General features: G+C 39.1%; 1 protein-coding gene across 3 annotated transcripts in view; it reads right to left on the reverse strand.

Moving 5' to 3' along the window:
• The window catches only part of LOC149219166 (ribulose-1,5 bisphosphate carboxylase/oxygenase large subunit N-methyltransferase, chloroplastic-like), a 318,086-nt gene that overhangs the window by 124,297 nt on the left and 181,530 nt on the right, over nucleotides 1-12,259 (reverse strand). For all 3 annotated transcript variants that reach the window (XM_089384288.1, XM_089384287.1, XM_089384289.1), the window contains exon 7: nucleotides 4,850-4,919. In XM_089384288.1, the coding sequence (XP_089240414.1) occupies nucleotides 4,850-4,919 (70 nt within the window). The remainder of the gene's footprint in view (nucleotides 1-4,849; nucleotides 4,920-12,259) is intronic.

Raw genomic sequence — 12,259 nt, forward strand, 5'->3', positions numbered from 1 at the left:
GGCATATGAAGAAGGGTGGAAAACCAAAGACCGAGGTAACTCATACCATGATTGCTCCCTCCTACATTCATATGCCCAGGCGTGGGCTTCCCTTATTATAGCTACCCTTAAATTATAGCATGTGCCTTGGAGCCTTCCCCTGATGTCCCACTCCATTCCATCACTATTTCATATACCACCTGCCATGTGATGGATGTACCATGTGCTGATTTTTGTAGCATCGAATGTGTTCTAGCCACGAAATTGTGGAGAGGCAAGAATACATGTATTCTCCAAAACCCATAAATCGTTTATGGAAATTCCACCTAAAGACGACTTAATTAATATAATTAATCTTTTTTTAATGGTCCCTAAGTCTAAACTTAGGAAAATTGATTAATTAAAGGGTATTAATTAACTCATGGTAAGAATCTTCTAGAAGAAGACATGGATCGATTTCTAGTTAATCTTAGCCATCAATTATGTTTTAATCTTGGTCGTTGAAGCCTCAACGAGAGATTATAAGAAGAAATTTGATGGGGGTTGGAGAACACGCTTGAGGAGCAAGGAATTTGATATTGCTGGGAAATCGAACTAAAAAGCAACAGTTGTTTATTGTCAGAGGTGATTCAGTAGTTTCGAAGTAGTGAGAGAGCGGCAGGGATAGTAAGGTCAGAAGGAAGTTTTTCCAGTCCGATGAGTGCATAGCAGAGAGAGTGTACTTCACAGAGAGGCTGATGCAGTGCAGAGAGACAGCACAAAGCTTCAGAGGTAGATATGTATTTGTTGAGGAGAAGCCAAGATTCAAAGGCAGTTGCCAGAGAGTGAGCCAGGAGGCCAGAAGATCGAGATTCCAAAGCAGCAGCTTATCAGCAGAGTGCGAGAGATGTTGGTCCCAGCAAGCTGACGTAGATCTACATAGGCTGATGCAGAGGCAGCAAGGGGAAGCTCATCTTGAGCTAAGGTAGCTATCATGGTAGCTATCTGACTAGAGTGATTAACTTCCATGATCTTTATTTCCTCAACATGTTTTTCTTCTATAGCCAACAACCTGTTCTACATAGAACCCATTTTCCTAACGTGATCTTCTATTAATCTAACTTGGTTAAGTTCCATGTTCTTAATGAGTTGAGCCTGGTTGACTTCCATATTCTTGATTACATGCACTTGATTCAATTGCATATCCTTGACCGTTTGAGTTAATTCCTTGATAAGAGCATTTTCAGCTTCTTTAGTCTCCTTTACTTCAGCTTTCACTTTGACCTTTCTCTTGTCTCCATATTTATTTTCAAAGGCATCAATGATTGATCGTAATGAATCAAAAGTGTTATCAGGAAGCTCAGTAAACCAATCCAAAGCATCATTAGCTAAGGTGAGAATGAAAAGTTGCATCTTCACATCTTCATAGTCGGTATATGGGCGACACTTGCTTATGCAAAGATTGACATTCTGAATGTGAGTCTCGGTAGTAATAGCTTTGTTACCTCTAAAAGGGGGCACCTCATTGATGGCCTTGCCGACTGAAGGTGAGAAATTGTGTGGAGCTCCCTAAAAGTTAGTAAAATCCAAAGGAGCAAACAAGTTCGTGATGACTTGCTTAAAGGGAAAAGGAGGGGCCAAATAGATGCTACAGAGAGAGATCCTTGCTCAAGAAAATCAATAGATCCACAAGAAGCGAGCTTCTAGCAGAAATTCTTGTAAGAAATGAAAGAAGTGGAGTCGCCACTTGAACATGAATCTAGCTCCAAGATCTAACAATCTCAGGAATCCTACTGCAACCAGTTGAATCTACGTCATTCCTACACCCTTCATCAAGGAAATCTGATATGGTTCTACGCTATAAAGAGATGTTTAGTCCTGTGCCTCCATATCCACTGCAATGGGAGGATGCTAAAGAAGTTCTTTGTGCATATTGATGTGATTGTGAGCTATGTTCAAAGAAACCCTTTGATTTTTTAGGTTTGTATTGGGCTTCCTCCTCTTCCTTCATGTATTTGGCTCTATCTGTTGCTAACACACTTGCACAAGTTTTGAATCCTATTGGTTTATCTTCATCCCATGGACTTTTCCCATAGAGGTGCCTTCTGGCATGGGTGTATGAACCTATGTAAGTTTTGTTGCAATGGGGGCATTCAAATTTAGTGGTTCCACCCTCTTTCCCTCCTTCAAGTCTAGAAACATATTTCCACAATGGGGTTTGGTCTTGTTTAGTATTTTGGGCCATGTTCACTCTCTTCCTCCTTACCAAGGTATTCCTCTCTGGGGTTTTCAAATCCACTATAACCCACTTCTTCATCCTCTACTTCATCATGATCAACCCTCCTCTTCTACTCTCCAACACCATAAGAACCAAAAAAGGAACCAAGAAGAAGAAAATGCCAAGCCATATAACCATGATGTTTGAACTTTGAATTTGAGTCTGCAAAAAAATGGGAATGGGAAATAGAGAAAAACAAAAATTTATCTATTTAGCAATGAACATTAAAAAAAAAATGCTAGATTAGAGTGTAGATCCTACCTCTTTAGCCTTCAATCCCAAGCTCCAATCTCCCCTTGCAAGCTCCTCAAGCTCCTCCAAGCTCCAAACTCTCTCTTGCTCCTCTTGCTCTCAATGGATGAAGTGAATAATGGGAGGGGAGAGGGTTTATTTATCTTTTTCCCCCTCCCCTTTCACTCCCTTTCCTCTCTCCTCTCCATCATCGGTCGTTGCCCTCCCTCTCGGCCACGCGGCCTTTTTTTCGACGTCAGCGGACGGGAGTGTTTTTTAAGAGGGGGGGCGATTGCTCCCCGACCGCTAACTCCTATTAAAAAGCGCTCCCAAAGCGTACGGGAGCGGTCAAGGAGCAAACGCTCCCGACCGCTTCCCTAAACGCTCCCAAAAAACCAGGAAGGATTGTTTTTGCCGGGAGCACGCTCCCGAATAGCTCCCGACCGGAGCGCAAATTCGGAGTGGGGATGTGAGGGGGGGCGCTCCCCCGAAACCCTGTTCAAGAGACATACACTCAAAGGTATGTTAATTGTTTGAAGGCAAGTACATGCCACAATGTGATTATTAGGCATATAATAAAATATCAAGGAGAGGCTGAACAAAGAGATGAAGCACTTCAACTTCGACCTATTAGAAAGCTTGATAATCATAATCACAACATACCCATCTAAAAGTCACAAGATCTTGGTTTTCCTCAAGAACCAACACTATGATGCCATGTTAAGGATTTGAAGAATAAACCCATACTAACTGAATAGAATGGTGGTGTTTAGAAACACCCTTAAACAATGAAGCACATATTCAATAAAGGATCCCGAAGAGCACAATGCATTGTGTATATATATAATGTGCATATTATGCATTGTCAAATGAGACAATCCCAAATTTCCAACAAACCATTCAAGTTGGGTTTAGATTAAATATTCCCACATCATCCCTTAAACACAAGGTATATGAAGGTTGCATTATCTCAACATTGTTGAGGATTCAACCATGCATAAAGCCTATTAAACACTAACAAGGAGGGCTTTCTACATCTTTCCAAGCTTATTCCAAGGTTCAATCTCTTCAACATGAATTTCGATACCCATGAACTAAATTGGGATAGCCTCCCTATGGTTGACAAGGCTAGCTGTTTTAAAATATCATACCAAAGCCCCCCATTGTAGCCTAGTTAAATAAACAATGAGCCATATAGAATGTTGAAACCTAGGAGGTGTCAAGATATTTGTAAATCTCAATTGTCCCTTAAGACAAGAGTGCTTGGATGGTTAGTGATCAACTACCGCTCAATGGCCAAAGGCAAACTCCATTGCTCAAGTTCCTTAGCTGGGATTATGTGGTTGGTCGCAAAGCATAGAGTATTAAGCATGTTTTCTAGAAGTGTAGAGTTGCTCAACTTTTTTGAGGATGGATGGTTGTTGAGTGTGTCATTCTCTTTGTCAGCCCTCCTCGTTGGAAAGGAACCATTTTGGGGACAGCGAAATGGCATCTGTTTACCATATATGAACTATAAGGAGATCCATGTAAAGGAATTTGAATCAAAGATGTTTCTTCTTTTCATTTGGGAGAGAAACGCATTTAAAGTAGAGTTAACAACCAAGATTTCAGCTATAACCATCATTTTCAGTAAGGGTTTAGATTCCCTTGAGAGAGGAGTCTGGAACTATGATAGGTATGACAGCACCTCTTGCCCATGTAGGAGGCCTAGTCTAAAATCCATTGAACAATTATCAGTTTTACGTTTTTGAGGCACAAGGAGTGTCTTCCCCAACCCATAAAGAGAGTCATTTGCTTATTATTGTCAAAAATAGCTCTGTGAAACATCAGTTTCCCTCACACGTGTATAAAAACAACACCTACCATAGTTAGTAAACCCTACATATAAAGTTTCCTTCCCAATTTTCTACATGGTACATGGAATTTTAATTGCAATTGCACATTAATATGTAGCAGATGTTGGAGTATCATTAAGGGTGTTATACAAACTGAAAATTCCACGAGGAAGTAAAGCATTATTTCAAATCAAGAAGACATGTAGAAAAAATAAAAATCACATCTAAAACCCCTGGAAAGTAGATTCTTCCAATAGATGACAAAAGTGTTATAACTACTAAAATGGCATTTGTCGAAATTCAAAGAACTACAATTAAGGATGAAGTATTTTAGAGAAAACCATTTACAACATGTTACCTATATGCGACAAAACGATTCTCTTCTTCTTGAAATCGATCTATCTAGATAAGTACCATAGTAAAGCAAGCCCAACAAAAAATGACATCATTATTTCAGCCACAAACAAATATTTTTGAAGATCCTCATCAAAGAATAGAAAATATGATTGCCAACAAACCAAACAATTAATCAGTTCAAAACTCCTACCTAAAGCATATGCATGCATGAAGCTTTCAAAGGTCACATCTCCAAAGATGAGCGGACAATGATGCAAAGCCTGAATTAAAGAACCAAATTCACCTTAGAACAAATTATCCACATAGCAACAACAAATCTCTTGCCTATGTACTCAAAGTCCAAAAATGTATAAAAATATTCAACAAGAAAATAATTCTCTACGTAAGATCCTTTACAGTATATTCCATAATATAAACAAATCGAGAATAAAGGTTAGGGAACAAAAAAGGGAAAAGAATTAAGTTTAAGATGGCTATTGCAAGTCCATGCATTGATTTAATTTTCATATTACTATCCACTATTCACCAAACTCAGTTAATGGGATTGTAAAAAGCACAAATATAAGATTAAAGCATGCACTGGGACTCGGGAGTGCTAAAGCATCTCTAAAAGCAGTGGAGTAAGAGGCAAATACAGCATATCAGCACCACCACCAAAACTCTAGGAAAAAGCAAGAAGAGCAATAAAATACGATGAAAAAAGGCTATAAAGAGAATAAACCAAGCAATAAGAAGCCACAAGAACAAGATGAAAGAGATTTAGAGAGAATACCTAATCGGGAATGTTGTCATCCTACAACTCTCTTAACATCCAAGGCTAAGAAGTTGGTGAAGAGATTCCCATTTTCTTCCAACTAGCTAGTATGGAGTCTACACTAACTCACTGACCTTGTGAAAGACCTTTGGCAATAAGAGAGGGCTCTTACAACCAAAACCATTTAGAGATTGAATGTATGAGGCAATGAGTTTCAAACAAGCAATGCGTGAAGACCTATCACTAAGAATAGTCTATCAGAAGTGAAGCATCTTATGAAGGAACAATGGTAGACTTCTTTGATCGTTGTACAGTACAAAAGTCCTCAAGGAGTCATGAGTCTTTGAATAGACAATAACAAGAGCCTCAAATATCATAATAGATAGGGCATGAAAATTAAATGCTCTGTCATCTCAGATTAAAACAATCAAAATTTGTAAATACAATACTCCCTTGAAAAACAATGGTTAGTTTGTGTGTGTAACTGGCAAGGACAAACATGAACTTGAGCTAGAGGGACAGCTAGAGGGACTCTCAAGAAACAAGGTAGTTGCAATTAAATGTAACCAAGAGTATAGATGAGACCATTCTTAAGATATATAGGACTGGAAGTAATGATGAAGCTTTAGAGATGGAGGCTCTTTGGTTTTGACCATGTCTCTTTCAAGAAGGATTTACAAGTATCTGTTCTAATACATTATTGATCTCTCTCTTTGTAAGGCCTCAGGAAAGAGGCATTGAAGAAGAACTCAGAAGTAAACTTTTCAGTCTCTAAATTAATCTATTGAAGGAGAAAAGAGGATCTAGCATACCGATTTTTTCAAGGCAATTACTTATAGACTACATAGAGAATTGAAGAGAAAGTAAGGGGTAGTCTAGAACAACTTGAGTGGGAGTTATCAATGTCAAACCTTTGTAACAAGGTTACAACATGAAAAATCATTGAAATGAGAAAGGGATGTGCACGAAATTCGACCAATATGATGGAGTGTGCAATGGTTTTCTTAGTATGCATATGTTTCCAAAGCATAGTTATAAGGATCCTATTAATATGATTCCGATCTATTTTCCTCAAATATGGGCTCCAAATCTCAAAACAATAAAGGAGAGAACGTTCAACCAAGTTACAGAAGAGGTGAATCTTGGTCTAAATATGCTGAAATTGAAATTGGAAGTGTTGTCTTTCCGAGGTTATAAGTGTTGCATACCCCTTACTCAACTTTGCTTCTACATTTGGGACCAAGAAGAATAGCCGAGAGAATAATGCATTCAGAAAGGTATACTTTATCACCACATCTAACGCTTTCTCTTTAAAAGTGAGAATAGTGTCGAATGCCTCTTGTTTAGACCAAGGTTGTGAGGGAGCGCCCCCCCCTCAAATCTGCTCCCGGAGCACGCTCCGCTCAAGAGCAGATAGGGAGTGACCTCGGGAACGCACTCCCTGAAAAAAATTGTGCTCCCTATTTTTAAGGGAGTGGTCGCTCCCTTCTGCTCCGGGAGCGAAAATTTTGAAGAGGGAACGGTCGGGTAGTGATCACTCCCGACCGCTCCCTCCTTAAAATTTTCGCTCCCGCCAACAAAAACGTCGTGCGCCGGATGGGAAGCGAACAGGGAGAGAGAGGAGGGGAGGGGAAAAAAGGATAAGCCCTCCTCCCTTCCTAGTATTCACCATTTGCAAAGTGAGAGCAAGAGAGGAGGGCTTTTGGACTTGGAGGCTTGGAGCTTGAGTTGAGGAGGGAGCTTGAGGAGCTTGCAAGGGAGATTGGAGCTTGGGATTGAAGACCAAAGAGGTAGGATCTACACTCTAATCTAGCATTTGTGTTTTTTATATGTTCATTGCTAAATGAAAATGTTCTCTTCTCTCTTTCCCATTCCCATTCCTCCATTTTATTGCAGGCTCAAAACTTCAAACATCATGGCTATATGGCTTGGCATTCTCTTGTTGTTGGTTCCTTTTTTTGTTATTATGGTGTTGGAGAGTAGAAGAAGGAGGGTTGATCATGATGAAGAGGATGAAGAAGTGGGTTTTAGTGGATTTGATGAAAACCCTAGAGAGGAGGAGTACCTTGGTGAGGAGGAAGAGGAGAGTGGAGATGAGGGCACAAAAACCAAACCAGACCAAACCCCATTGTGGAAATATGTTTCTAGGCCTGAAGGAGGGAAAGGGGATGGAACCACTAAATTTACATGCCTCCATTGCAAAAACACTTACACAAGTTCATACACCCCTGCCAGAAGGCATCTATGTGGGAAAAGGCCATGGAATGGAGATAAACAAATAGGAAACAGAGCTTGTGTAGTGTGTCAACAACACAAAGAGCCAAATACATAAGGGAAGAGGAGGAAGACCAATACAGATCTAAAAGATCAAAGGGTGTCTTTGAACATAGCCCACAATCAAATGCACAAAGAACTCCAGCAGCGTCCTCCCATGGCAGTGGATATGGAGGCACAAGAACAAACATCTCTTTAAGGCACAGAACCATATTAGATTTCCTTAACGAAGGGTGTAGGAATGATGTGAATTCAAAAATCTACCATTTTCTCTATGCATGTGGGATACCATTCAATATTCTTCGCTCACCTTATTGGCATGACAAGGCTAGAACCGTGGGACTTGATCATGAAAAAGAAAAAATAACACATTCTTTGAGTAAAATGACAACTTCTTCGAATGAGCATGGGGTGTCCATTGTATCTAATGGATGGACAAATGTAAAAGGCAAGCCATTGATAAGTGTTCTTGTTGTGTCTATTAATGGTGCAATCTTCCTTTCAACATATGATTACTCAGAAAAGTTCAAGACCGCCATCAACATTGCAGAACCATTACTTGAAACAATTGAATGTATTGGGCCATACAATGTCATCCAAGTCATCACTGATAATGCTTCTAATTGTAAGGCAGCGAGAGTAATTATTGAGGATAGATACCCCAACATATTTTGGTCTGGGTGTTTGGTTCACACAATGAACCTTTTGATGCATGATATTATTAAGAATGATTTGTACAAGAGAGGCAAAAAAATGATAAAATTTATTACAAATCATAGCAATGCCCATGGGCTTTTCCGCAATTACTCAAGATTGGAGTCGTTGAAAATTGTGAAGACTAGATTTGCTAGCTATTACATCACCTTCAAGCGCCTTTTGAAGGTAAGAGAGTCATTGGCTAGCATGATATCAAGTCAACACTGGCAGGTATTAAAGGACAACGCTCCAACCGCAATTGACAAGCAAGGTTTTGAACAGGTGGAGGAGACTGCTCTTGATGCTCTGTTTTGGGCACATGTGAGGGAAGTTTTGCAATTCACCAAGCCCATTTATAGCATGATTCCCTTTGTAGATACAGATAAACAAGTGATTGGGGAGGTGTATGAGTAGATGCATAGCATGTTGGAGCAAATAAAAGATATTGTTCAGGAAAATGATCCTAACTTGTATACAATGATTCACAATTGTGTGTGTGCACAATGGAATAAACTTAATGTTCCACTACATGTCTTCGCGTTGGGCAAACTTGCACGGTTAGGATTAAACCGCATACAAATCCAGAGATATTTAAAGGATATATAGAAGCATTAGACAAGTTGGTCCCTGACAAGGAGGAGTGTGCTAATCTGCATCTTGAATTAGGCAGATACTTCAGTTGCACTAGTTCGTTTGGTTCTTAGCATGCAATGGAAGATAGAGACAAATTTGATGCTCTCACATGATGGGAAGTATATGGAGGCATGGGACTTTTGCCAAAATTGGCAAAAAAAAGTGCTCTCACAAGTTGTAAATACTTCTTCTGCAAAGAGGTGTTGGAGCACCTACAGCTTCATCCATAATGTGAGAAGAAACTGAATCAATGAAAATCGGGCAGAAAGCTTGGTTTATGTGCACTACAACTTGATGTTGTTGAGTCATTATTGTGATTGGGCTTATGAGGATACATCATATAAAACTTGGGACAACAACCCAGAGGACGATAATTTGGAGGATGGAACTATATGTCTTGAAGAATTGGAAGCAGAACTTTTGAAAACTAATGATGAAGCAACAACAGCCATGCCACCCCCACCATCCAATAGTAGTGCTCAAGTTCCAACAACTGTTCCTTTGTTGTCGCTGTTAAAATTATGCAACTGCAGTCAAATTCCACTTTAGACAGCTCATATGATGAAGATAATAATTGCAATAGATTCCTCTTTTCGAGAGGACCAAAATCGATGTAAAGATCACCTTATTTGGACAAGCAGAAGTTGGTATTTTAAATTTATTTATTTACTCATGTATATTGGATTAGGTCGGCCCCAAGCACATGTACAATTGGACAGGTCAGCCTCAACATCAAGTGGACCCTCATGTGTTGAAAAGTGTAACTAGGTTCGGTCTTCATAATGACATGTAAATATGATTTTATGTAATGAGATGTAAATAAAAAAAACATGAAATTATTTTATTGACTTGCTTCATGGGTTTCATAAGCAAGGATTTTGTTTTTGAGTCAAGACTCCCATTGATAGTCTTTATGATTTATTTGTCATCTAGTCATAAAATGTACGAGCCATTGCCATGTAATCAAGTCATGTTACACTTTGTAAAAGGTCATCTTCTCTATGTAAAATTATCTTCCAAGAACTTGTCACCTAACCTCTTCAAGTCGACCTATAATGATGAAGGAATATGCTAGAACAAGTCGGCCTAAAGACCCAGTGAAGACGTGTATAAATAGCCTAACTCGACCTCATTTGTAGACACACAATTCGGACAAGCAACTCGACTTGAAAAAGTGTGAAGAAAGGGTGAAAGGCAGTGGTACAAAGAAAAAAGAGAATAGAAGTGTGAAGAAGGGAGAGAAAGGATTCATCTAGATAATGTGAAGTTAGGGTTTATTCTGGGCCAGTGAAAGTAACTTTCTTCTGGGGCAGCGAAGTATCTTCTGGCCAGTGCGAAGTTAGGGCAGCAAAGATTCTTCTTGGATAGAGAAGGAAGGAATCTTCTGGGATAGCGAAGGAAGAAACCTTCTAGGGCAGCAAAGGAAAGCATCTTCTGGGTAATCAACGTAGAGACCGAGTTTCTCTATAGAAGAACTAGAGATCGTGATTCTCTAAGGAAGTTGTGAAGGTGCAGTGGTAAAACAAAGAGACCGAGATTCTCTAGAAGGAGCCGGAAAGGAGCAATTCTAGATCAAGAAGAAAGGCGAAGGAAGGAAGACGCAGAGCATCTAGGTTGGTGACAAGGTTCTTGAGAGGATACTAGAGTCAAGGGTTTGTGTCAAGGTCTTGATACTTATCAATTGAGAAGAAGAATTTTGATCAGGTTTTCCCCTCAAGAGGTGAGAGGTTTTGGCCTTGGCTGAAGAAGCCTACATACTGTGTCACTTGTCTTTTATGCATATTGGTAATTGTCTTGATGAAAGAACACATTAATAAGCTAACGACGAAAAGCCTATAAGATTAAGAAGTAAAAGTGCATCACAAGCAATTATTAAGAAGAGAAATTGTTAACTCTGAATGCCCTAGATTTCGCAACATGGTATCAGAGCTTAGGTGTTGAAGACTAGAAGGGGCAGTCAAAAGCAAGTAGACACAAGTGAATCGAACTTCAAAGAAAGGTATCAAAGAAAGTTGAAGGTTATCAAAGCAAAAGGATCAAGATCTACATCGAAGAAACCCTAGATCAAAGAAATATACTTCAAGAAAGAAGCAGGAAGAAAGACTGAAACCCTAGAAGCACTCCAGAAATCATACATCACCAAGGAAGTGGAAGCTCTTCAAATCTAAGGAAGATTAGATCGAAAGACAATCCTCTCTCTATTAAAGCAAAGATCTCATAGAAGGAAGTCCTCCTTCACCTAAGGATTTGAAATAAGAAGCAGCAAGTTCATCATCATGTTGAAGATTTGATCTTCACAAGTAAGTACCTTTTATTATAATACAATCTAGTACAAATGACTTCATGTTTCAAGGAAAAAAAAAAGCTGGTTGGGATATCAAACTTCCTTGTATGGAAAAGAAGGATAGACATTGTCTTTGAAGTAAATGAAGTCATTGACCGTGTCCATGGGAAGGTCTCCAAGCCATCCGAAGAACAAGCATTATCTGAATACATGGAAAGGGATCTCAAGGCTCAAAAGATTCTTAAGGAGTCTATCAAAGATCCACTCATTTCTTATGTAGCCAAGCTGAAGACATCTAAAGAAATATACGATAAGCTAGGAGAACTTTTCTCTAGAAGCACAATAGAAAAGATCTTATCACTTAGATCTAATCTTCATAAATTGAAAGTATCAAAGGATGAAGGGATATCGTCATGTCTCTCTAAAGCATCTCAAATAAAAGGTCAATTGAAGGATCTAGGAGAGATGGTATCTGATAATGAAATAATCTCTGCTATTCTAAATGCATTAACTGATGAACAAGGTAACCTCATTGCTACTAGGGAAGAGGAAGCTATCCCATTCATCAGATTATGGTCTCTCTACAAAGCAGAGGAAGACAGGATGAAGAATGAAAGTGACGAAAGATCAGATAGAAGGGAACAAATAGTGACAAGACGAAAGGGAAAATTTGGAAAGTTTAGTAATCCAAAGAAGAAAAGGAAGAACATGGCTAAAGAAAGATGCTATGGTTGTCATAATTTTGGGCACTACAAAAAAGATTGTCCTAATCGCAAGAGGGACAAGGAAGAAGACTATTCTACTAAGGAAGTAAAAGAACCTGAGACTAAGAAGCATAAAAAGGAAGAAGCAAAAAGATGACTGAGATGATCTTCTTCATTAGAAGGTTCCTTTCACTTTTAAGTTATAGACAGGAAGCAATGTAAATAAGATAGGATGCATCATAATAGAAAGAGCAT

This window comes from Pinus tabuliformis, chromosome Q (assembly GCF_031772625.1).
Source record: "Pinus tabuliformis cultivar Carrire ecotype Pingquan chromosome Q, CPIR1, whole genome shotgun sequence".
Classification (NCBI taxonomy): Eukaryota; Viridiplantae; Streptophyta; class Pinopsida; order Pinales; family Pinaceae; genus Pinus; species Pinus tabuliformis.